Here is a 25,671-nt window from a genome sequence, read left to right as displayed (position 1 = left end):
TGCTGTTCTAATGCAGTGAAGCACAGAAAATGCCATATTAATGTTTTTTTAAAAATTTGCTTCTTACCTGTAAATTTAGTCAAAGTTACTCTTTTATCACAAATATATTTTTCATTAGAAACATACTCAATGCCCATGTTAGACTGACATCTAAGTTTGTTCTTAAAGGTAGTCTTCCATTCTTGCATAGATCAACACCAAAGTGTCATACATGTATGCTCAGGTTGCTCTTCATCAACAGTTTGAATGACAATTTCTTGGAAGTTTGTGCCAAATTTTGACAAAGAGTTGCTCTTTTCATATTAAAACACCTTCCATAAGGAGTAAGTTGCACATATCCAATATGGGTGTGCTTTCTTTATTTGTATAAGAAAATCCAGTATTATTTCAAATAAGAGGTAAAAGTAGAAGCTACAATACTTCTCTTTTTGTGAAACTCAAGTGAGCACTAAAAGCGTTTATCTTTTGACATACTTTAAATTCAGACCCACCTTTTTTTTTTTTAAGCAACATCAAAAGACTACAGGATTCTTAATTTTTTTTTTTTTTGCAGTAAAAGCTCTTAGAAAAGCCTGTCCAACTGTATATAGCACATTAAGTTCACTGAATCTATATCCAAGTCGATAATCTATTAAGGTAAAGAAAAACTGACTTGTTTACACCAGTCATGTGAGATTTCTTAATTTATTTTCTTTTAAAAACATTTTCTTACTTTAATCTGTACTAGATCTTTTTCCAAATCTCTAAAAATTGCAATGCCCTACTTTTGCAAAATACACACGTAGAGCTTGGAAACAAGACTGCTGCGTTTTTTTATCATTTTATTTGTTATGTACACAAACTGACTCATATTAAATTCTATCTAGTTGCAGACCTAAGTTTTCTTGAAGATACTCTACGTTCTGGCTCTGAGCAATCATTCTGCCCTTGCATCAGATCATTTTAATCTCATCTCTTGTCTGTAGCAAGAAGGCTCCTGCCCAACTATGCTCGTATCTACCAAGCAACACAAATAAATGAATGTCGATGAACCACAACGCAATGTATTTATAGCACAGTCAGATTTTTTAGATCCCAAGCACATAATAAGAGTACAAAAAGAACAGTGAAAATATTTTAACTAAAGTGTTGTGAAACTCTGATATGTAAAACAAAGAGTGACATGTAGGAAGTTGATAATTTCATACAGCCACTTTTCAAAATAAAGCATTTATTCAAGATGACAAAACCCCTTCCAAATATAATTTTGGTCTTGCCTTTTGGTATAAGAAAAATATATCTCAAAGTATTTCATTATCTTTTTTTTTTTTTTTTTTTTTTTTTTTACACACTGAGCTCTTTAATGTTCGTTGTCTGTACAGTTTCCACTTATTTTTAAAATGTTGCTTAATTTGTACTTTTTAAATACATACATTATCTTGATTTCTTTCCTGTACAGATTAATCTGATTTACTTCTAACTAAAATTTTTGATGTACATGTTACTTGCATCCTTTAAAAAAACAAAACAAAACAACTCAGAAACCCTCTCTCCTTTTTTATCTCTTTCTCCAGTGGTCCTTTACATGTCTTTTCAGCTATCAATGCGTCCAAAGAGAACAAACTGCATCTTTACCCCATATCAATTTTCTAAATGCAACCACAAGCACATAAAAACTAGTCAGTTATCCTGACAGTTTGGATAACATTCATTAATTCTTATCACAAGTGTGAAAAACTTCTTATTTTCACCAAAAATGGCACAAGGAAATACCTTTGGGTTGGTTTTCCTTTTAAAAACAAGAATAAGAAAGTGCAGAAGACAGCTTCTTCCCAAGAAGGGGCAAAACAAGCTCCATATAGATACAGTGTAGGCTTAATATTCTACCAAAAGTACATTCCTCTAAATGTGGATAGTTAAAAACATATATCCTCCGCACCCACCTGAATCACCATATATTTTAACAGTAGCTGAAGAAAATAGCAGGTTTGGTCTTCAGCAATTTTCTCTCCAGAGACAGCTGGCAAAAGTGGCGTTATTTCTTCTGGAAAAATCTTAGCTAAAATAAAAAGAAAGTGTTTTAAACACAGAAGAACCGAAAATAGTTAAATAAGAGAGATTTCCTATAAAAAGATTGATTTGAAAACAATCATTACTGCACTACTAAGTTGTACAAAATCAAAGTCCAGCAACTGCTTGGGCTTCCCGCATTTCCCCAAGTTCTACCACACACAATCGAGGATGGCACCGACCTCTGATTGACTGCAGTTTGGAAGGGTTAACACAAGCAATCACTGCAGGTTAACCAGTTAACTGTAAATCTACACACCTACTTATTTTGCAGTAACATGTTCATACAGCTGCATCTCAAAGAAACAAAAAAAACAAGAAGCAACAAAACCCAACTGTTCTGAACTCAGAATGACAAGATCAGAAGGCTATACAGGTGCAAATACAATAGCTTTACAAATTCACTACATCTCTGAATTAAAGACAAATAGTATCATCCATACAAATGACATCTTCCCCACAAGAAACTCTATGGCTCCACAACGACCCTAGTGGAAGGGGGAGGCAATACACACCCCGCATGGAAACTGTTCATTTACTCACCCTCTGGTGAATTAGGAGGACTAATGAGGTTATCTAGTGTACAGGGACCTCGTGAGGACACAATGGGTGGAAAGCCAGGCACAAGGCATGCAAATATTAATATCTGCTCTTCTGCAGAGTTAGTCTGAAGTGCTTGAAGCCAGAGAAGAAACAGTCGGATTCCTTCACATCTTATCTACAAGGGGATTATTTTGTAAAAAAATATATTAAAACAAATTTGTCAGCACAGTACCACGGTTAAATAGTTAAGAAAATGCAGGACAAGTACTTTTGTCCCAGTGATGTGGTAGTGAGTCTTTCCATCATACCAAGAGTGATCACATTATTCATTTAATCACGAGCAGAGAAAGGTGGGAGCAAGCTGTACCCAAGGCAGTGGCACTCCAAGGAGACAGCATTACCACTCCAACTTCAATGAGAAGCCAGAAAGTTCTAGTTCCACTCCCCCAGCTCCTGGCACCTAATGCATCTTGGCTAGTCTCAAGACTCAATCTTAAAAGGGGCTCTGGAAGTACAACAGCAAGTGTAATGCACAGGCAGGGAGCTGCCAATACTCGGTGCCCTACGCAGACTGAAATCTTGGTCCCACAGAGGTCAAAGCAAGCTACTGTCCTCAACATCACTGGGATCAGAAGATCCTCATGAACACTGAGATGGAACAAATCCCAAGGTAGCGTATTCAGTAAGTTTACTAAGTTTACTTACCTTTTTTTTTTTTTTAATTAACAGGATAAAATTTTAATTTTATCAATATACTTAGGAAAAGAAAAATGGATTTTAAACTCTTTGGCAAACAAGAAACCAGTATGTTTAATATGGTATACTTAATGCTAGAGAGATCCGAAAAAATTAAGTATTAAGCAAAATATATCGACACCCTCTCCCGGTTAACTTTACAAAGGTCATTAGAACAGCAAAACGACTGAAGAATATTAAAATAATCTAGGATTACAATAATTACATTTATGATTAAAAGGCAGACAAGTAAAATTACAAAGCCTAACAATCTGAAAAACACTGATATTGGACAACCGTAAAGTAATATGCTTCATTATAATTAAATTAGAATTATAGTGAAAAGAAATATGAATACATTATCAAAGAGAAATACCTTGAGAGAATTTCCAGTGTGCAAAAGTTTCTTCAGAATTGACCCTGGATTAGAAAAATTAAATAGGCACATATCAGATACTAAGATGGTCGCTTTCCCCCAAAATGTTTTTTAAAAAAAGAAAAGGCTAGTTTAATGCCATTTACTATGTGGCTACTGCGCTGATTTTTAAGAAAAATAAAACTGTGGGGTGAAAAACCCAAAGTGAACCTACTTACTACCACCACCACCATCAGTGTTACAAGATTAAATATAATGTATCTTTACAGTGAGTTACTTTGGTTTTAGTCAGATGACAATTTCTTAGATTATTTTCATTAAAAATATGATAGCTAGAGGAAATTTTGACTTACTAGATTTGGAGAAATCAAGAAGTCAAACCTGCAGGATTAATGCATTCAAATACACTAATACTGACAATAATGCTAAGAAAAGATGCTAGCAATCTATACTACATTCAAGTCTATAAACCACAACTATTAAAATTGCAAAGTAGCCTGATATTTCTAAAACCAAAATCAAAATAACTGCCCTTAACTTCAAATGTCCGACCTAAAAATCAGAGAGAGATTATATATCAAATGCTCCAGGTGAAAAACGTTTTTAATCCAATTCTGAGAAAAATAACATGATGTAGCACTCAGTTGTTACTCTCCTGGATTTGTGAATTATTTACATTCCTCAAATGTGATCCTTCCCTCAAGATCTCACCATTTCACAGTATTAAATGGAAATTATTAACATATATAGCAAATACATATTGATGCACATGAACATTAAGCAAAAAGCAGACCACAAGGTACAGCTGTAAATAATTGCACCACCAAATTTTGTAGCTCATTTATTGGACACAGCTAAAAAGTTATCCAAATATGGCTATTCAAGAGAAGCATAAATATAAAGAATGTAAGCTATAAAACAACTGACTAAAACCAATTTGTTCTGGACTAATTCAGATGAAATGGTTGTGAAGTGGTCAAGCAGATGTCTCCTTTTCTTTTTGTCAGTGCTAATTGAAAATGTGACAACAGCCCCTTCCCTCGACATTTAACTTCCACTCATTATTTCTTCTGCAACAGCAAATTCATTGTTCTGATGTAAAACATGGCAGCTGATGAAATAGTGCTGGAAATCAAACCAAACAACAACAAAAAAATACCACTTAGAAGAAATATAACCCACCCAAAGCAGCATAAAATTTACTGTAACAAACAGCAAAACAAAACATTGTGACCACTTTGGTAGCATTCAGAAGCAGAATTTTCAAAGTAGTGATAAATCAAAGATGTTTAATTCAGATAAAATTATCAAGTTAAACTACTTCATTGGATTTCAAGGTGTTTTGACTATCAAAATAAACGTATGTCACCTTTCAATTATTTCTGCACCCATTTAACTTTATTCAATCTGGTCAAATGAGCAGAGGAATAAATTTTGCTTTCTGGCTCCTGTATATGATCATAAGGTCAAAACATTCACTATATAAGCACTGTAGGCCACAGGGAATATTTAAATCATTGAAGAGTTAACTATCTTCAAACTAAAACCAATAAAACTTTTTTTTCCCCCACAGCATTAATGGTCAATTCAGATTTTAAAATTTAGCTGAAAGTCCTATACAAACTATAAGAAAACTTCTAAAAAACATCATAGTTTTCCAAAGTTCATGAGTGATTAAACCAAGCCTGTTAGATATCTATTATCTTTATGCTTAAGAGAAAAAAACTATAGCAGAAGAACATTAAGTGCTTTAAGCCAAGCACTCCAAGTGCATGCCTTAACTAAGTTGGCAACTTAGTTTTCTTCTTTTTTTTTTATGCATGTGTTGCAACACAACCCTCAGTTCCATGCTTGTGAAGCCTTTTCCCGCAGAATTCCTGCCCCACAAAGCATGCAGAACAGACAGGAGACTTAAAAAAAGCAGAGCTTTACTAACTCCAAGACTTCTCTCTGCCAGACTCCTCCTGCTCCTTCCCTTGTTCTAGAAGGCAGAATATGCACAGTAAATACCACAGCAGTGTGGGGAAAGAACAGATAGCCTCTCGGTTTGACCAAGTGAGTGCCATCCATAGGTATCTTGTGTCTGTCATGGCCAACATTCAAATGTGATGCTTGGCAAATACTTCATTATATGAGAATCAGTGAAAGACAGCTGGGGCCAAACTTGCAGAAATACGGTATATTCATAATTCCACTTATAAAGGCCAGTAAAATTGTGGACCACTCATTAAAAGAAAAACTGATGAAAAACAGCTACTAAAAAGTTTATATTTTTGTCCTTAATCTCTTTCCTTCACTATCCCAGCTCTAAACCAGAAACTCCTCATTTAATTCCCACAAATAGTGTGACAACTGTTTCACAAATATTAATGAACTAAGCTGCACAGAAAATACAGAAATATCAGCAAAGAAATTAAGCTCCTGTTCATTGCAGTAGTCCCGTGGTTTAGATTTAGTTTAGCACAGCCTGTGCTCAGCTACCAAACAGACACCTATTCACAGTACCAGGAGGAGGCAAGGATGGAGTTCAACACAGAATCTATCGTTAGGCAAAGAGCAATATTTAGTACTAGGAATTTATACAGGCATCTCATATATGATCACTTGCAAAAGACTATCATAATGCAAACTTGCAAGAGAGTCACATACGGATTCCACAACCTTCCTCAATCTTAATTTTTGGTGTCAGTCTGTGAATATAAAGGGAGACCTAACTAGAAAAAAGTGTATTGGTTTATAACCCCCATCATCTAGATAGCTTCTAGCACATGAAAGAGGAAAAAAAAGGAAGAGGACCCAAGTAAATCCAAGAATATAAAAACTTAAAGAGCATTCGTGCAAAATAAAAATAAAGCAGGCAACCAAACCCACACAAAACAAGGAACACACAGAGTTGTTACAGCAGCTAAAAAGATTTTCCATATGCTTCAAGAATTTTCAGCTTCAAGTCTCATATGTAAGTATTATTGTGTATGGGCAATACTAAGGGATTCTGTGGTTAACAGGACTTGCAGAACCAGGGAAATGACTAGAGAAAACATTGATTTTATTTGTACTAGAATGTTTTTAAACCATTCCTTCTTACCTATACTGCGAAAATGCCATCGATAAAAAATCCTCTCAGGTAGTAGCTGCAATATTTTCTGCAGGAAACAAAACTAAATAGTCAAATTTTCCATAATAAACTGGCTCATTCAGAGGATACAGAGAAACTAATACACAAGACATAAAGGAAATGGTAATATATACATAGAGAACACAATAGAAAGCAAAATACCTATTATAGTAAGGACTGCTGCCCACTACTTTACTCTCTTGTTACACAGAAAGATACTTGGAATGCTCCTGAATAAATACCACGATACTGTCATGAACCACCTTCCCTTTCCCACTGCCTTCCAAAACCCTAGTATTCCAGAATATAAACTGATTTCTAATGAAGAAGTTACAGATTTCTAAGCAGTTCACTTTGGGTTACATTTTTCTGAAGTGTCTGGTACTGCTAGCTTGATACAGTCCAGATTTTGAGCTTCTGTGGCTTAGGTCTGTCTTCATCAGCTAATGGGGTCTGATCTCCCAGCTAAGACAGAGATGAACAGCAGTGCAGTTATTTTTACTGTTAGATGATTTACCTGTGTTTTCAGCTGGTGAGTGAAACAGAGCCAAATTACACAAAGCTAGACTAATTTAATTCACAGGACACACAGTTAATAAAGCACTTATGTGGAACAATATGTGGTGGCCCGCCTCTGCAGTTTTGGACTGATCCTAACAGAGGCGGATCAAACAAAGAAAGAGGTTGTGGTCAAACCCATTCCTCCTTAGTTTTGTTATGCTACAGGGCACCAAGAAAGCAAAGCAATTTAAGCATATGCTTAAGTGCTTTCCTGAAAGGAGTCTTATAACCTTAGTTGCAAAGAACAGTTGGGGCTGCCAAATGTTGTTCTTCGTCAGTTTAGTGGATGGTAATGCTATTAAATAATCTGGACAAATCAAAACTATTTGGGGCCCTTACTTGGGTAAGTACGGCTTTTAAAGGGACTTTACTCCACGATACCTTTTTTCTTTTTTCCTTTTAAAACTATTAGCAGTATAGACTAGGGCTCAGCAAGTTGGTGTATTAGTAGTACAGGACAGCTAACTTACTGCTGCTCAGCCTCTCAAAAAGAGTGAGAGAACAAACATGGTTTCACAGAAAAATGTGTCTGGATGTTACAACTTCTCAGCCATTGATATATGAAATTAAGAAGACATATTTAAATGGGAAACTAGTTTTCAACATCTACTTTTGGAAATAAAATTAAATTTAACAATGTTACAAATTACTAACAGAGCTCCTTGTAATTATCAAACAAAATCACTGGAACAAACTTCTGCACAACAAAATGCCATTAAGGTTTCAGAAATACTACATGCAGGATGCAAAATGAATGACAAGTCATTTAAGCAATGTTGACCCATTTGTTGGTCTTTTGCACATAAACGCTCACGAGAGGAAATAAAGCGTCACAGCCAAGAAAGCAAGAATTGACATTTTAGGCAATCCTTCAGAAACAGCCAACACATGAATCATTATTGCTGTTAAAAACAGTATGCTCTAGAGATGGAGTAAGACAGACTTTATTTTTGACAACAAAGTGCTTCAGAAATTATACACAACACTCAAAATAGAGTCTTTTTGAAAATGGAACATTCTTTTCTCCATGGCAGAAGATGGAAGTCATGGCAAGTTCATAGACTTAGGGAACTAGACCTCAGGTCACACAGAAAGACTGGTCTTCCTTCACATCTTTACCACAGCACATGCTCCCCAAACAGTACTTGGCATTTCTAAAAGCTTACCTAGAATAAAAATATAAATCGGGCACATCCATTCTATGTTCTCATTGTATTTTGTTTTAGTGTTACTCCTACAGCTCCCTCCCCAGGATATCATGGCAGCAGGGACTAAAGGAGCAGGCAGCTGGTGGCAAGAGGTCTAGCTCCCCGTCCATGGGCAAGAAGAACGCGCTTGGGGTGAAGGATCTAACTGGCAAAAAATGCGGCCATGATTCACATTTGGGCTTTACCTGTTAGTTAAGGACCACATTTCTGCCAATCAGATTGCAAGATCCCCAGACAAAGAATTATCATTATCCATCTAAATATTAAAATACTAGCAGCCCACCACTTCTCAAGACTATTTCTGTCATTAATCTTTACTTAATTTGGCACAGGGCAGAAAGGAGCTTCTAACCTAAATCATGAATACTTCAGGTCACAGCAAGAGTGGTGGCAGTCTGCATGTAGAGTTTGGCCTGTACGCAGGCCCTTAGACCAATCACCCACGGCAAGCCCAAAGCTGCATGATAAAGACCCATTTTGGAAAAGAACTTAACAACTTTTGCCTTCAAGTGTTAGTGAACTTCAGGTTATGCCCAGAAGAAAAACAAGTTAATTCAAAGTTACAGCTAGAACACCTTTTTACTAGTAATTTTCACATGTATGCATTAGAGTCCCCAGACTAAGATGGTGTCAGCGTGACATAAGATTGCGTAAATCATGAACAAGCTCCAGCTGTCCTTTCAACTTAGCGTTTCCAATAACATTTTCTACACCCTCCCAACCCCCGGTGTTCTAAAAAAACCACATATTGCTATTCCTATAAAACAAATGATAGTTTCTTCTACTCCAGCCTAGACTTTTAGCAATACCACTGGGAAACCAAACTGGCTAGTGACATCTTGTTTCTAGTTTCACAGTACACTAATAAGAAACATTTTAAGAAACCCCACAGTGCGAAATAATATTCCTTTTTCAGAAAACACATAGATCTATTTAATGCTTAGTGCTTTGCTGCATCTATATGGTAATCCATTATAGCACACTTGAAATAGAAATTAGGTATTACTACTGATCAACACATCAGGGTATCTGTCAGTTCTTTTAACTGATTATCCATAGTTCTTTTTCTTCTGGACTTCCTGCATGACTAGGAATAATGTTAAGTTTAAATCTTAGTTTACACAGGATGCTGTTTTGGAAAGATATATACCTCTCTTTTATCAAAGGAAAATAAAAAATACTAAGGTTTGTATTTCAACAAATTCACTCTGACTTAACCAATACCGCAATGTCTTTTAAAAAGTCGTCTATTTTTGTTGAATCGTATCATGATTGCTAGCTTTGTGCCGATTAACATGTGCTGCGCTACCCTGTTGTAGGACACAGAGAAAGCGAAGGCTGCTATCAAATATTAAACTGAAGATCCCTACAGCCTGAACGTTTTCCAGCTTAACTTACACAAAACCGAGATGATAAGCATTGCTGTTCTGCCTTCCAGAGTTACAAGAAGCTGCCTGGTAACATGCCATGCAGAGTCTCTTATTAAACAACAACAAAAACAAATGTGTTCTGGCTGATTGAACATGCCCTCGGAGGCAATGTCAATTACAAGTTCAGAATAATGTTCATTCCAGGAAAATGGATTCTGAGGGAAAAAAAGCTTTTTCAATACAACCTGTACACGGCAAAGAGTTTCTATTAGTCAGTGGCAAGTAGATCTGCTTTAAGCCAAGTCAAATGTAGAATAGCTCTCCTGTGCCTCTATGTTCAAGTACCGTTCAGTGGTATCTCCAAAAAAGTTTCAGAATGTTCAACTCCTAAAATCTGCAGTAATTTAGAAATTTTCCAACTACTGTTCACCAATTTGGGTGAAACCAAGAGCCCGATGAAGTTAGTATGCCTGCAGAAGTTCAATTTAAATAAAGGGATACTCCATCTATTACATTAATAAATTATTTACAGTTATTTGTTGAGGGAAAATGTCTACCCAAAGCACACAAGATACTTATTCTTGCCCTAGGCATTGTATTAAACAGTAAGATCTCTGAAGTCAAACATATGCAACATATAGTTAGAATTTACAACAGAATGCTGTAAGAATAACATCAATGTTATTTTAAGAGCAATAATAGATGAACCAATCAGAATTATGGCAGAACAAACTGTAGGTAGTTCAAAAAGTAATTTTCTATGTGTAGGAAAGAAGGGCTTTAAGCAATTTTATTGTTATAAACAAGTCCTTTTTACTCTCTTGAGCTTGGAAATCAGCCAACCAAGTCTGTGTGACAAGACTCGAGGTTAAACAGTGGAACTGGTAATCCCAGTAAGCACAGGGAACCAACTGAAAAGCTGTAACAGAACCTATAACCTGAATTTCAAGATGTGACTCTTAATGGTAATTTGATTTCAAGTGTAAGATAACCTGCAGATGGGGAAATCAAGCCACTGAGCTGTACAGACATGAGGAAAATGCAAATTATAACAAGAAAGTTAAATAAAGGGGAAGTTAAATAAAAGGGATAACGCCAAGAAATGAGAAATCAGGACCTGCAACAATAAGAACTCAGCAATAACTTGACTTGATTATTCCTTGGAAAGAATTTTACAAGTACTTTTCACATTGGCCAGTTTCAATACACAATTTATTTCTGCAGAATTCAATTTTACTTGGTTTTATTAAAAATGTAGCAAGTAATTAGGTGCAACATCCTAAGATAAGCAAATCGCCCTAAGAAAATGCTACAGATATAAAACAACATCCTATTGCACATTCATAAAAAACAGCAACACGACACTAAGGTCTTTAAGAGACTCATGGATCCAGAATTACTGAAAGTTTCACTGATGCAGGTTTTTATGAAATTGAAAGTGACCTGCTAAAAATTAGTTGCTTAACCAATATTGCTAATTCACACAGTAGTCTCTATAAAGTAGACCTACAATGTGGTGGAAGACTTTGATATTTAAAAATATCCACAGCAATCTTAATCTAGAATGAACCAAAGTTATACAATTTAAAAATTATATTTACGTGCATTACTAGGCAGTACTAAAAAAGCAGTGTATGTTCCTAAGCTGCGACAGTGCATAATGCTATCTGGTCACCTACCACCATAACAGATGTTCCTCTGACAGATGCAGTGTATTTACTGCGTATGGCCTGTAATCTACTTTTCGAAAGGGTTCCTAACAGACTATAGCAAATTATAAACCTATACTGAATTATCATTAGCGTTTGCAGAACAAGTAACTTGTGCACATCTGCAGTAATAAATTTAGGCTATACAGCTGCTTCTGTAATTGTTACATTCACATTCTGATAGCAGACTAATCCACGTTTCAATGGATTTATACCACATCTTAATCTTCTGAGCATGTAGCCATTTGTAGTTTATATTTAGATGTGTTTCTAAGGACAATAATACTGTATTAAAACCAGTAGCTACTGTTACAAAATAAAAAGCCCAAAGTATGGTTGGGCAAGTTCTAACAGTTCATTGATTATTATCTCTGGAAAAATGCTTAGTGTTACACAAAAGCCAGACCAGACCATGAATTTGAGCATGTATAATCCAAATACTGCAGATGCTATTAACACACTTATATTCTATTTTACATCCACTTAATATTTAAATCCACCTGCTGTGTACATACTCAGGATACTCCAAATCAGACCTAGGAATGATACATTAAAATTTTGCTGCTGAACTTCAAAGGAAGGTCAAAACAGCTCTGCCTATTCCTGTTTATAACCACAGCTAGCCTCTCCTCATTTCAGCAGGGCAAGAGGCATATGGGGAAGGCTACGCTTGACAGATTAAAGCGTCTAGAAGCATAATCACAGCAAGGCCAGTAAGAGTTACATTAGATACTTTTCCAGAGTTATAATTTTGTACATTCTTAAAGAATAAAAGTAAAAATTGTGCTTACTCTGTGTCCAGACCCAGGGACTCACACCGCTCACATTTTCACCAAGTTCAAGAAACCAGAAGTTCCACACAAAACATGGACTTACAGAAATTGAGAGACTACAGCATAAACAAGCCTGTTTGTACAAGCTATATGAAAAACACAGTATGCTTTTATAAAGAAGGACCTGTGACACACAAGGGCACTTTGTTATATTAATGTGCACTGGTAAAGAATAAACAAGCAAAAAAATCCATACTGAGAAGCTTTCAGCATACATATCATCTGTGGGAGGTGGGAATACCTAACCCACTTTCTCAGCTATCTACAAAACTGCAGTGAGACCTGAGCTACACTGACAGTATCTGAAAAACTTCCAGCAACAGTCGCGGCTACTGTGAGTTTAGGAAGCTTTACTACATTAGAAAAGAGTTTCTGAAAAGTTCTAAGAATAAAATATTTCATACAGTGAACATGTTAAATCAATGTAATGATTTTTATGACTGCATCAGAATAAGAGATGTGGCTGTTCTTAACTAATAAAGCATTATTATAGAGAATGAAAAGAAATTTATTTATGTATTACACCAAAACGATTGGTCTGCAAAAAAAAAAAAATGCAGTGTCCGAGGAATCTGTATCTGTTGCTGCAAGAAAAAAAAAAAAAAAAAAAAACACACTTCAATAAAAAATCCAGGCTTTCACAGTCCAATGATGGCATAATACTTTTACAGGACCTAGAAAACTTACAAAAAAGTAGTGCACCTTTCGCAAGTTCTGTGACACACAGTGCTCCGCTGACAGCTATAACAAACAATGCCCTCAAATCATAGAGAACAGTAATGTAAGAAACAATATTAACATGTTCTGAAAGTATACTACAAATCTGGAGATAACTAAGCCTTACCAGAGAAAAAGCAAATTTGCTTTTTCACATAATTCTGGCCTTTTGGCTGAAACAGGGAAAAATAATACAGATAATTACAGTTGCTGTATCATTTCATTAATACCTATTTGGAAAAAGACAAGGCCAAAGCAACTTAGTGAATATAAAATTAGATCCAAGAACTTTGTAATATTAATTCTAAAAAAGCATTTTACAAAATGAACTCTTAACCTTTCATATTACTCCCTTTTGATTAAGATGTGATTAACATTTCTTCTTTGATTAATATGTTGTCTGATGTTATTGCTGAGTGGCCAAGCTATGTAGCTGATGTGTAAAACTAAGACTTCAGTAAATTACAACTGAGTCAACTCAGTTTTCAGAGGGTTTGTGGAAAAGGCATTTGACACTTTTTCTTAATATACACACTAGGTGTCACTCAAGAACAGCAGCAAAATAACCACCAAACTAGACCAGAAAAGACAAAAGCCAATTCCTTTCATAAATATTTTTATTGATTTTTAAACTGTTAACCCTCAGCACCTGGATTCAGGATTTGTTAGTCCTAAGTAATTACCTATTTAGCTACTTAGAAAAAAACTCCAGGAAACTTCTGGCTCACACTGACATCAGATTAAATATGGCAAGCTTAACAATCAATTAGTTTTGTTTCCTATGGCTTACAATATGAATGTTTAATTACTTGGCATTTACATTTTTTCTTGTCCTTTGTTCAGACTGATGTCCTCTTGGTCTGTGTGTTAAAAGGCCCTCTAAAAAGCTGTTCTCCTACAACGCATTAAGTTATCAAGTGTTAGAGCTATAAATGGATTGCAAACTTACTTCCAGTAGATAAACAGCACGAAGCAGGTCACTCCAAATTCCACACAAATCTCTTAAACAATTTCTTCTTCCTCAAAGCTGCGAATGACTAGGCTATAAGATGACTCTCCTCAACTGGGAGCCAAAGGAACACTTTGTTTATATGTAATTATGTATTTTTTTCTTCTTCATACAGTATATTGTCTTGGTGTTTTTAAGCGGTATTAAACAGGCAGTTATTTGCCACCTGTTTTCAAGACAGGAATGCACATTTATTCACTTTAACCGGGTGAGTAAGCATTAGCTATTCTCCATTCAATGACATAGCCACAGAAATTTAATTACTTATTCAAGGCCACAGAGTAAGTTTATTAATGAGCTCCCATTAAATTGCACAGCCTTGCTCAGTAAATGTGGTAACACCTTCTCCACTGGGGGTGGGGAGAGAGGAGGAAGAATTTCTCCTGCCCCACATATGGTCCTAGCAGTTATATGAGGTCATGTTCTTTGATGCCGCCTCGTGCAAAATCCTAAGGCAAACTCTTTTACGAATATTGTAAGTAGCAGAAAACCCAATTTGATTTTCACGTTTCAGTCTGCGAATGCAGTCCTGTAGTTAAAGGAGCAAAGGGAGGGAGAAGAGGAAAAGGGAGATGAACTTGCTACATCAAAAAAGTCAGGAGATGAGACCACAAAAATCCAGGATTTCATGTCATCATTTACATGGCCTTTTTTCATATTACAGGCATGTTAGGCTAAACAGCCTCATTCTTATTGTCAGTATAAGTATTATTCTAACTACAACCTATACATTAATGCAAAAAATTGAAGCCATATACTTCTGAGATTCTGGGTTTGGTTTTGTGGGGTTTTTTTCCTTTTTTAGAGGGAGGGATAAGAGTTAAGAACATTTAACCCGCATTTTAACTTCAATTTCTAGAGTCCCACTGAAAGTTGGGGTTTTTTTCTACCAGCCCTACAAAAAAATAACTCAAGATCTAAACAAAGACAGCATTTCTATGATGCAATACTCAAGTAAAAAGTTACTTGGATTAAAAGTTAGTTGGATTAACAAAGAGAAATCAACAGAAGATGCATGTATTTACCCTTAAGAAAGAAATCAGACCAATTGTTTACCTAATGAGTTGTTAAAAAAAAAAAACACACACAACTAAAGGCATTACTGATCTCTACTTTAGAGACAGGTAGAGCTTATGCTAAGACTTCTGGTATGCATCAGAGACACTTTTTCATATGTTAGGCTTCTGCCTGGTCCAGTGATATTTTCTCACATCCAAATAGATTTAGGTAATAACTCTTATTAAAGAGGTCCCTTGGAAAATGATCTATCACAGTCTATTTTTCTTTAAATTAAAAACATCCTAATTTGATTATGTAAAAGTTAACTAGCTTATATTTCCTCCCTAGACACCACAAATGCTATGACTGCTAGTGCTGGGAAGGATATGCTTCTGGACATAAAAGATATTCAACTGAATTTAAAAAAAAAGTTAAACAAATTAACATTTCACACACTCAGATCAAACCGATATGCAGCAGTTGACAACTCTCATCCTTTTATTTTCCTTGTACTGCAAGACCAAATACTGCAACCATAAGAGATGCCTCCATCTGAAAGGAGCAGAGCCCAAACTCCTGCTGTGACACATTCAAAGTAAACATAACACTGAACTTCATACTGACAAAGTGTAGGGAAAAAGTACTGTTGTTTTGAACTAGCCCTCCATAAAATACAGAGGAAAGAATTTGTTTAATTAAAAAAAGAAAAAAGACAAAAGACTATTTTGAAAGCTTCAGCCTAACAGAGGCTATGCAACTATTGGTCACTTGCTCCCAAATTCTACTGAAAAAAAACAGGACTTTGTCAAGAGAGCTGATCTTCAGTTCCTTACACAGATATATTACTGTATGATTTTCAAGTCGTTTTGATAATATCTCTTAACTCTGGATATTCATTCAACCAACATTCCCATTGAGTAATAAAATTCTTATTGTTATCCTATCTGAAAACTTAGTGCACCCTAGTTTTTTTCTGCCTTTCACCTTGTGTAGTCACAGACACCTACTGTCATCTTGATTGATAGCTGGTTTCGCCCCGCATTGTAAAGTAAGCATATAAGGACACAGAGATTTAAAATAAAAATTAGTTTCATGGTACGGAAAACTTACTTCAAAAAGAAAGAGAATAGAGTCCAGCTCCTCCCTTTGTGATTTATTCCCTGCAAGATAGAAAACAATATTGTTTGCCATAAGAATACAGTACGAGACAGATGGCAAAATTACGCTGCTGTTATTCAACTGAAGTCAAAGACATTGCACTCAGTTTATTTTTCTTCATCTTTATATAATATCAAGTGAGCAACATGTTTCCAAACTTCAGTGCCTCCCTCTCTCTTGATTATGAATGAGGGACAAGTAGAGTCCCAAATCTGCAAAGCACTGTCATTGCACTCATGTCCAAGCAAACGGCTGTTCCTACCAACGTATGCTCAACACTGAGATTTGTTCTGTGGATCTCTGACAACATTCCAGTTGAACAGACATCTGCTTAACTGTAGGGTGAAAACCTTTAATACTTCAAAACAAGATGAGAGGATATGTATATAAATTCACAAGAACTGATTTTTGTGATGAAATGACACTTAGCCTTAGAAATGTATTTAGAATTCTTTTCAGTTATTTATGAAATTTCAGAGAGCAATTTTCCATGCTCGTCTCTTCCAATACCATAAAATGATTACAACTAATACTGTACTACATTAAACTATTAATGCAAATATAGATAATTGTGGACTGTAGAATCATTAGACAAGCTCTAATAGAATGCTTTTGAGAACAGTTAGGGAAAACTGACTCAATTGCTGGCAAAACTCCAAAACTTACCTTTTTGTTTCAAGCTATTTTCCAGTGTTATAAAGTTTTCATAGAATATAAAATAAATTTGAGAATAATTGTTCTCAAAAAATTGCTTCAGGTCACTTCCATCCACAATATCTGAAAAGAGGAACAAACAGAGGTATTACACAACATCAGAAAGCTGAAAATTGTTGTCTTCATGCAAATTTAGTATTAGAGAATGAAATAAATGCAATACAAAACAAATTTTAGTGACTTCATTAAATATTCTAAACTAAATTGTGATTCCATCCTTGCAAAGAAAATGGGAAAGTTTCCATTTTTACTTAATTTATGAAAGCTTGCAGTGTGGCTTAGGTTTATTTGTTTTCCACTTCAAAAAAGTGGGAAAAAAGATGGGGTGTGTCTTAGTTATCTAACCAAATGGCTTCTGTATCATCAAAACATGCGGGTACTGTTGGAAAAAACCACCACCACCAAAGATTTCTGTAAGAAAACTGCAAATCCAGCTCTTAAATTTATCTGACAAGCAGATCAATTCAGAAAACAGCATATTTCCAATTCAATTAAAAATATAATGGAAACCCAAGCATGCATCACTTTCCTAAGCCTTAACTTAGGTCTAAAATTTGAAGTTAGGTTTATTTTCTTATTGAAAAATAAACTTATGTTTTCTAAACCTGACACTTGCAAAACACACTTTAACTTCATCTGTTTGCTCTTTATTGTAACTGATGTAGTCAAAAGATAGATGATCCCACCCAGAATTAAGAGGATAAAGAGCAAGAGTTATTAACAACAGATCTTCTCATTGAAGTTTCACCTCTCAAGAAACCCATTCATTAATCAAGACAAAGATGATTACAACCCAATAATATCACAAAACTACAGAAGAAAGAATGACTTTAGCCTTGGGCAATGATTTGTTGGGGGGGGGGGGGGGGCTGGGAGGTTTTTGGTGTTTGTTTTTTTTTTTTTAATTAATACCTTTTCAGTAGGAAGGCTTTGTTTGGTTGCTTGTACTACGGAAACAATTAGTGCATGGAAAATTTTACATTATATTTGTTTCCTACAAACTACTGGTCTTGAATTTGCAAGCTCAGTGCAATTATCCCTCTCTATGAATGCATTCTGTTAAATACAACTCTAGGGGAAAACAACGCTTTCATTTACAAGGATTTCATATGAAGGAATGAGGTCATTAAAATCTAAACAAAAAGGAAACTTTCCTTTTAAATTGTGAAAGAAAGAGAAAGGAACAGCCTGATCAAAAAAATTAAATTCTCCTTTTCTACAAATGTGACATTTCAGTGGTGAGTCATCTGTTACTCTGATGTAAGCATATATTCTTACAGCTACATCCTTTTCCTATCGGACTATTTTGTTACTTATACTCCTTTGCAAGATATATAGGAAAACAATTTCTAACCTTAAAAGAGGCCAAGAACAATACTCCCATTTACTACCCCAAGAGTAGATATTCACTCAGAAAGGAAGATTTTCCTGCAGTTCCGCATGCAAGTTGTCATCCTTATACCACTGCCCACTTCACAGTAAAAAAAAAATCCAAAACACAACAAATAAGCCACACACTCAGTAATTCCATTGCTCAGTCAGAGATACAGATCTCTTCAGCATTTCACGACCAAATTCCTTATTTTTGCATGCATTAAGAAAACACAATTTCTCTACCCCTTCACCATGTGTATGTTCATGGTGAGGAGAGGTGGAAAGCAGCACTGACCATAAATGAATGCTTCACCCAGCTCCCCTGGGCACAGGAGAGACGGGCGATGCCTTTGCCAGCTAAACTGACCTGTGCCTGGTAGGAACACCAGCCAAGCTGGTTACAACACACGCTCCAGCAGCCTCTCTCCCCTCTACACCACGCCGAGCTGTAGGGAAAGCATCTCCAGACAGGGAGCACCACGGCAAGCACATCTCGGTCTCACACGCTCCTTTACTGCTCTCTCGCTCTGGCTCTCCCCACAACCCAGCTTCTCCCACTCACTTCACCCAAAAACGATCATCAGAGACAGAGACCGTGACAAGAAATGCTGCTTCTCAAGAGGATTTAGGGAAACAAACTACTCGGGTACCATTTAATAAGAATGGGTTTATTGCCAAGCTCTCACTATTCCTCATATTAAAAATAAATCTAGAGGGGACAATAATCATGTCCTTAGCACACTAGCTTTTCCTTTATTTTTCTGTTAACTACCAAATATTATTGCAGTCATTTAAGTAGTTAGAAATCCTCTCTTAATTTCATCAGCTTCCAAAGTCACTTAGCTTTATGTTATTTATATAAAGTTCTCTCAGTCCTGAGGGGTTTTCTTTATCTCAAGTACTTAAAAATTAAAGGACACGAAGAGACAACTTTGTAGTCATACCCTGGTTAATGATAAACTTTTATTACTAGCCTCACCCCAGAAACTACATACAGTTTTTACTTACCTTCAAAAAAAAACCCCAAACAAAAAAAACTCATAAAAAAATGAAACGAACAAAAAACCTCCCCACTTTTTCAGATTAGAGCTTTAAATGCTAAATAAAAGCCTAGAAGATAATTTTCATTCATTTTTTCAAAGGACCATCAGCATGGAAACAAACCGTTACTAAAAAAACCCTCCAATTAGCACAATTTCTAAAATAATTTTAACACCTCAAATTTCATATGAAATTTAAGGAACAACAGCTGTTCTAAATTCAGCATGAAGTTTGGAAGCATTCATTTCTGAACGTCTCTAAATGAAAATTTCTACCAAGCTTGTATTAATCTAGCTGTACAGAACTGTGCAAACCGACAGTGCCATAATTTAAAAACCCCACTGCTCTATTATCTCATTTTTGATCGAGAGAGTTAAATGAAAAACATGTTTTTTCTTAATTAATATTTTTTAAAGAAAAAGATTAAGCATTGCACTTGATAACCAAACAAATTTCATATTTAATCTAGACTGAAATCTGTGTGTAGCTCTATTGGGTCTATCATATATTTATCCATTGCTCAGCAGAGAAAATGTTAAAGGCAATGGACATAAGCAGCACCCCACATCTGTTAGCAGTATTGCTCCTAACACATATAACAAAGCACAAATCATTCCCATTTTCCAGTTCAGGACTTAAGTAACAGTTTCTTCAACGACACAGTGAAGTACTGTACTCTGAAAACAGCCCACCTTTGACGCATGCCTCCAGAGTGAAGTGCTGCAGCACAGGCTCTGAAGTGCATGTTATTAATTCGAACACCAGCCTGCACCCAGGCTTCTGATGCACAATTTAGTCCATCAGTATGCTCAGAAACAAGTGTGAGTACAGACATAGTCTAAACAACCTGCCCCAGCAAATAGCAAAGTTCAGCATCAACACAATCCACAAATCTGTACAACAATTTGGGTTTGGCAACTGCATCAAATTGGCGCTACTTTCAAAACAGGATTATCATCCTTAAAATTATTCAGTATAAAAAAAATTGAAAAACTATCCCCTCAATTCAACTTAATTGTTGATACCATCTTCCAGGCAGCTCACAGCATATTCAGTAGCAGCTATGGGTAAGCTTCCATTTTTTTCTTAGAAATTTCTAAGTGTAATGTGCATGGTGGTGGCCAACTTCAATCACCAGAGATTGTTTACAGAGACTACCTGTAGACTGACTTTATAATTGCCAGCTTTAAACAAAGTTCTCTGGCAAATCATACTCTGAAATTAGTAAGACCACCACCACCATGAAGAAAAGGCTCATCACCTTCATGAAATGAAGGCTTACTTCATCCAATTTTATACATAAGCAACGAGTGGCATCATCTAGATTACTGGAGAACCACAGCAGACAGTAGCTGTGGTTCCTATTGCACCATGATTCATAAAAGATACTGTGTAATGACAGAGCAATTCTTGAAACCAGAAGAAAAACTCAAGTGAAATACACTAAGCCATGTAAAGATGTTAGATTAAACATTCAAATGTACCTGAGGAGAAAACACTGAAAGAAGAGTATTTTTACCCAAGAACAGCCATGGAAACAAAGTTTTAAAGAGCAGAGATACATTTTTATGCCAAAAAAAAAAGTCACAGAGAAACTACTCTGGGAAACAGTGTAGAGGGCTTAATTCACGGCCAATCAGTGTGAAAGCACCAACTTGTACGTCACCACCACCATTTGTAAGACCATTATTTTTCAAGTCTACCCTAAAAAAAGACCACACTATTGACACTTCCACACACTGTATTTGGAAAAAGCTCCTGCTGACTTTACAAAAGTTCTGAAAAAAAAATGGGGGGAAAAAAGGAAATTTTCTGGTCATTTACTGAACACAAGTGAAATCCACTTTAAAATAATGTTGTTCTGGTTAGTGTTTTGTATTGTCATGCAGGTAGACTACCCCACAGAAGCAGGAACTCAGATCCTAAAGGGCATTAGAGACTTGAGAGATGTTACAAGAAACACAAACTTAAAGGGAATCTTTTCTTTCAGTTGGGTATTGGACAAACGTACACAGACTGTAGCTAAGGGCCCTGAAGCAATCAAAAACTGGGTGTTACTGATCCTGGTGCTCACACAACCGCTTATTTATGGAAATACACATTCCTTTCCCTCATCCCTCCCCTATTACCATCTTTTGTCTGATTTTTATCCTCCTGCATCAGTAGGATCTCAGAAGAGTAACTGTCATTCTGTTTACAATTCCTGTGATTTAAAGCTAACAAAGGAAGAAAAGATGGTATCTCCTAAGGAAACATAAGAACAGGAGCAGTTATTTTGAGAACATGTGCCATTATGGCCTGAGTGAAGCAGTTGGGGACAAGGATCGAAGTGACTGGGGTGGGAGGAACACTAAGATACACACATTCCTCCACCTGGCCAGCATAAGGAGTGCCGTATTTCGTGTGGGGGAGAAAAAGAAAAAGAAGGAAAAAAGACACCACGTTCAACCATTTTTGAGCCTTTATACCAAAAGCTTTGTTTTCCTTAAATACAGGAGAGGTTCTTACCACATGTTGCTTCATTTTCTGTACTGAATAACACCGCAAGACACACACTTGCAACGATATCTATGAAGATATTATCTTCAAAAAGCCACTCCCATATTATCTGAAATGTTTACATTGACATTCTCAAAAGCGTACATCTTGGGAACATAACCAGAGCCTGCTTTGACACATCTCCTTTAGAAGACAGTCAGCTGTTGTGTCATAGCACTTCAGCCAATAAGCCACTAATGCACTACACAGCCCTCTGGCACAGATAAGAATTTTCACTTAAAACCAATGTTCAATAATAAGTTTAATCAAAAAAATCAGGTCACTATCTCCAAATGTAACGGATACTTGGAAGAAAAGGTATTTCCTGAGAAGTGACAGGTATATTTTTCCCCCCTTGCCAACTGGGTAATAAGTATCTTTACAGAAAACCACCAGACAACACTACCTGCTGTACCATCTGCTTTGGGACATAAATTAATTTCGTCATGCTAATAAGCGTATTTTTCCATTTGTTCCACCCGCCAGGTCTGTCACAGGAGCCTGACAACTTCCTCTGTACTGCACGGGCACACAAAAGCCTAACGCTCCTGTAGGATGGGTATAACCAAGAGCCATAGTAAGACCAGTATTTCATCTTAAACTAGTCATGTCTTGGTTTCAGGCATGTCTTTCTGAAAGGGCAACATTAACAGAAAGTTGCTGTATTTCTTATTTTTGTGAGGCTGGTGGAAAAGGAAGAAAGGTAAGGTCTGCAAGCTCGCACTGCAGTCTCTTAATCTTTCTCAGGATGGTTTCACAAAACATTGTAAACCTCGCCTCATAAACAAAGAATTTCCAAAAATTTTTTTGCAATGGAACTTGACATTATTATAATATTGTTTGTACAGCACATGAACAATAAGACATATACAGTTAAAAAGTGTAAATAATGGAGGTAAGGTATCTTCTCCTGTCTTTTCAAATTCCTGCCCTTAGGCACTTTAGATACATGGTACGATTAAAAAAGAAAAAAACCCAAGCAAATGAAATATTTTATACACCTCCAGTACAAGAAATGTACACATTTGGTGCCCAGAGGGAGATTCACACAAAACTGACCACCAGATTGCGAACCACAGTTTTTTTAGATATGGGATAGGAGTTTATACCCAGAGCAGTCACACACCCTTCACTCACAGCTAACTCCAAAGCAAAGGTTCAATACTGTTCACAAAAAACATGAAGACTGCAAGTGGTGAGGGACTCTAACAGGTGAGCCTCGTCTCTTCTACCACCAGGCACAGTGGTCAGAACTGCTCTCCTAGTGAGTCCAAATCCTGAAGCTTAAATACCTGTGGATTAGGCATGTTGAACTTACACATATTGCTGCTCAAAAGATGACCAACACCTGGCCACTTTTAGAGCATGACACAAGACCACTTATGGATTTGTCCAGCACTTTGTCCACTAATCAATTACCCACAAAAATCTCTTTTTCAGATTAGCTACTTACATGCAGCAGATCAGAGGGGAATAACTCACACCTGTAAGAAACACATCCCCAAAAAGATGCTCCTAACAAGCTAAACTATCACAGACTTTTCTACTCATTCGTTTCCGTGCTCTCACAGAGAACAACATTCTCAAAGGGACCATCCCAAGGGAAACTAATCACTACTCTTCTCACTCAGGATGATACCTAGTGCGCTCACCACAAAAGCTCTTTGCTTTGCTACAGTACATTCAAAACTTCTTTTGAGTGTTTTCTCCTATCAGTGGAGCATCACAGGAAAAAGCTTTTAATCTCGAGCTCCACCAACAAGCCCATACTGCAGAGCACAGCGAGGTTCCTCAGTGCAAGTCTTGCAGCCTGGTACACGTACCAGCCGGAGGACCGGAGGGCAGCACCTTTGCTCTGCAGGGCCTGAGCTGCTTCCTGGACAGTAACTCTGGCTCCATGCATCCGTCACACCAAGCACGCAGGGGCGCCGAGGGGAACGACACGAGCGCTGACCGACCAGCGAGCAGCTCCTCAACAGAAGATATGGTACCCAACTTCTGCTCTCACTCGATGAGCCACTAAACTCAGGCCCTCTCCTCTAGCCAATTAGTTACTCCTCACAGCTCGTTAACCCAGTATATTTAAGCCTCCTACACACCTGCCAAACTTGACTGAAATGGTCGACTAAAAAGTGGTTAGAGTACCCAGTAAGTACAAATCTGACTATTTTCTCCTCGTTTCTCAGAGGAACAATCTAAATTGAGATAAACAAATACTAACACTGTCACCAATTCTCCTGAACTAGGACAGTGCGCAAAAGCTCTTAAAAGAGCCTCTTCCTGCAGCAGTTTGCTGACTAACAGAGAACACGAGGCCACCCAAATCTTTGCAAATCGTGGCTCACAGCTGAAATACATTAACTGGTTTCAATGTTCAGAATAAAAAGACCAGGGTTAGGGCTTCAACTGTAAGGTGACATTAGAGAGAGGTTCAACCTTGCCACAGACATAGGAAGGTCATCACAAAATACCATTACCTGACCCCCTTTAAGGTTTTTTAAACAAATTTTAAAAATAAAATTCCCCAAATTAATGTCGTTGACAAGAGCAGAGTTCCTACAAATGGATCTTCCGAAAAACCCTGCAGGAAATCCATTTTCGTACTATTTTGTACCCAAATAACAACGCCACATCGCAAATACTTTGACGCTGGGCGACACAAGCTTCCAAAGCCAGGAGCAGCAAAAGACACCGGTAACTTTCTCTAACAGCTCCCGTAACTGTGAAAGGACACGCACCGCTGCCTTTCAACAGCGAGAGCAGAGCTCCGCAAAACTCCAAAGGAAGCTTGAAAAAAGCTGAGGTAAACTAAGGCTGAAAAAGGGTGTTTTCGACAAGGGTTGCCTAGGAGAAGTTTTTATCGCTCTCTTTTACTCTTATCTTGAGGACAACTCCTACCCCAAACAGCACCACACGACGCCTCGAGGCGCACCGAAGGGTGACTAGATGTGCCCTGCGGCCAGCAGCCCCCGCGGCGGAGAGAGGGGCGGCTCCCCCCCCCCCGCGGCGGAGAGAGGCAGCTTCCCCCCCCCCCCCGCGCCCCTGCCCGTGGTCTCTCCCGCCGCCGTCTTGGCGGGCTGCGGCCGCGAGGCGAAGCCCTGAGGGGACCCTCGCGACGCGGCGGGAAACGCGCCGGCGCCCGGCCGGCCGCCCCCCACTCACCCAGCAGCGCCCGGAGGTGCTTGAGGCGGGTGAGTACATCGCGTTTGGGGTCCAGCGCCTTCTGCGTGGATTTCCTGACATCGGCGTGGCCCTTCCTGGAGAACATCCCGGCGCGAGCGGGCGGGCGGGCGGCGGCACCCGGCTGCTGAGAGGACGGAGCTCCCCTCAGGGCCGCGGCGGGCGCGGTTGTTGGCGGCGGGAGGGGCTGAGGACCCGGCGGACGGGCAGGTGCGGCGGACGGGCGCCCACAGCCCCGCCCGCTGCGACCCGCGCCGCCTCGGGCTGCGGGGAGGGAGGACGGCAGCGTCCACGCCGAGTAATCGAGCTCGCCGCCCGCCTCACGGGAGGGCGTGCTCGCGCGAAACCGCTCCCCGCCCCCGCCCGGGTCGCCACACTGCGCAGCCGCGCCGCCGCCCGCCTCCCTCTCCCCCGCGTTTGCGGGAAGACTACAGCCCCCGGC

At 37.8% G+C, this 25,671-nt stretch overlaps 1 protein-coding gene across 1 annotated transcript in view; it reads right to left on the bottom strand.

Moving 5' to 3' along the window:
- Positions 1 to 25,386, bottom strand: part of RALGAPA2 (Ral GTPase activating protein catalytic subunit alpha 2) — a gene marked incomplete at its 3' end in the record, with an annotated part of 131,040 nt that extends 105,654 nt beyond the window's left edge. Inside the window, exons 1-7 of the mRNA XM_081998643.1 lie at positions 25,212 to 25,386; positions 17,049 to 17,159; positions 16,335 to 16,384; positions 6,789 to 6,846; positions 3,704 to 3,747; positions 2,593 to 2,767; positions 1,923 to 2,038 (exon numbers count right to left, since the gene is read on the bottom strand). Of these exons, the coding sequence (XP_081854769.1) occupies positions 1,923 to 2,038; positions 2,593 to 2,767; positions 3,704 to 3,747; positions 6,789 to 6,846; positions 16,335 to 16,384; positions 17,049 to 17,159; positions 25,212 to 25,317 (660 nt within the window). The 5' untranslated portion in view covers positions 25,318 to 25,386. The remainder of the gene's footprint in view (positions 1 to 1,922; positions 2,039 to 2,592; positions 2,768 to 3,703; positions 3,748 to 6,788; positions 6,847 to 16,334; positions 16,385 to 17,048; positions 17,160 to 25,211) is intronic.
- Between the last annotated feature and the right edge of the window lie 285 nt (positions 25,387 to 25,671).

This window comes from Phaethon aethereus, assembly GCF_964289735.1.
Source record: "Phaethon aethereus genome assembly, chromosome: 3".
NCBI classification, from domain to species: Eukaryota; Metazoa; Chordata; class Aves; order Phaethontiformes; family Phaethontidae; genus Phaethon; species Phaethon aethereus.
The sequence above is the reverse complement of the archived record's forward strand: the minus strand, read 5'-3'. Positions and strand labels throughout refer to the sequence as shown.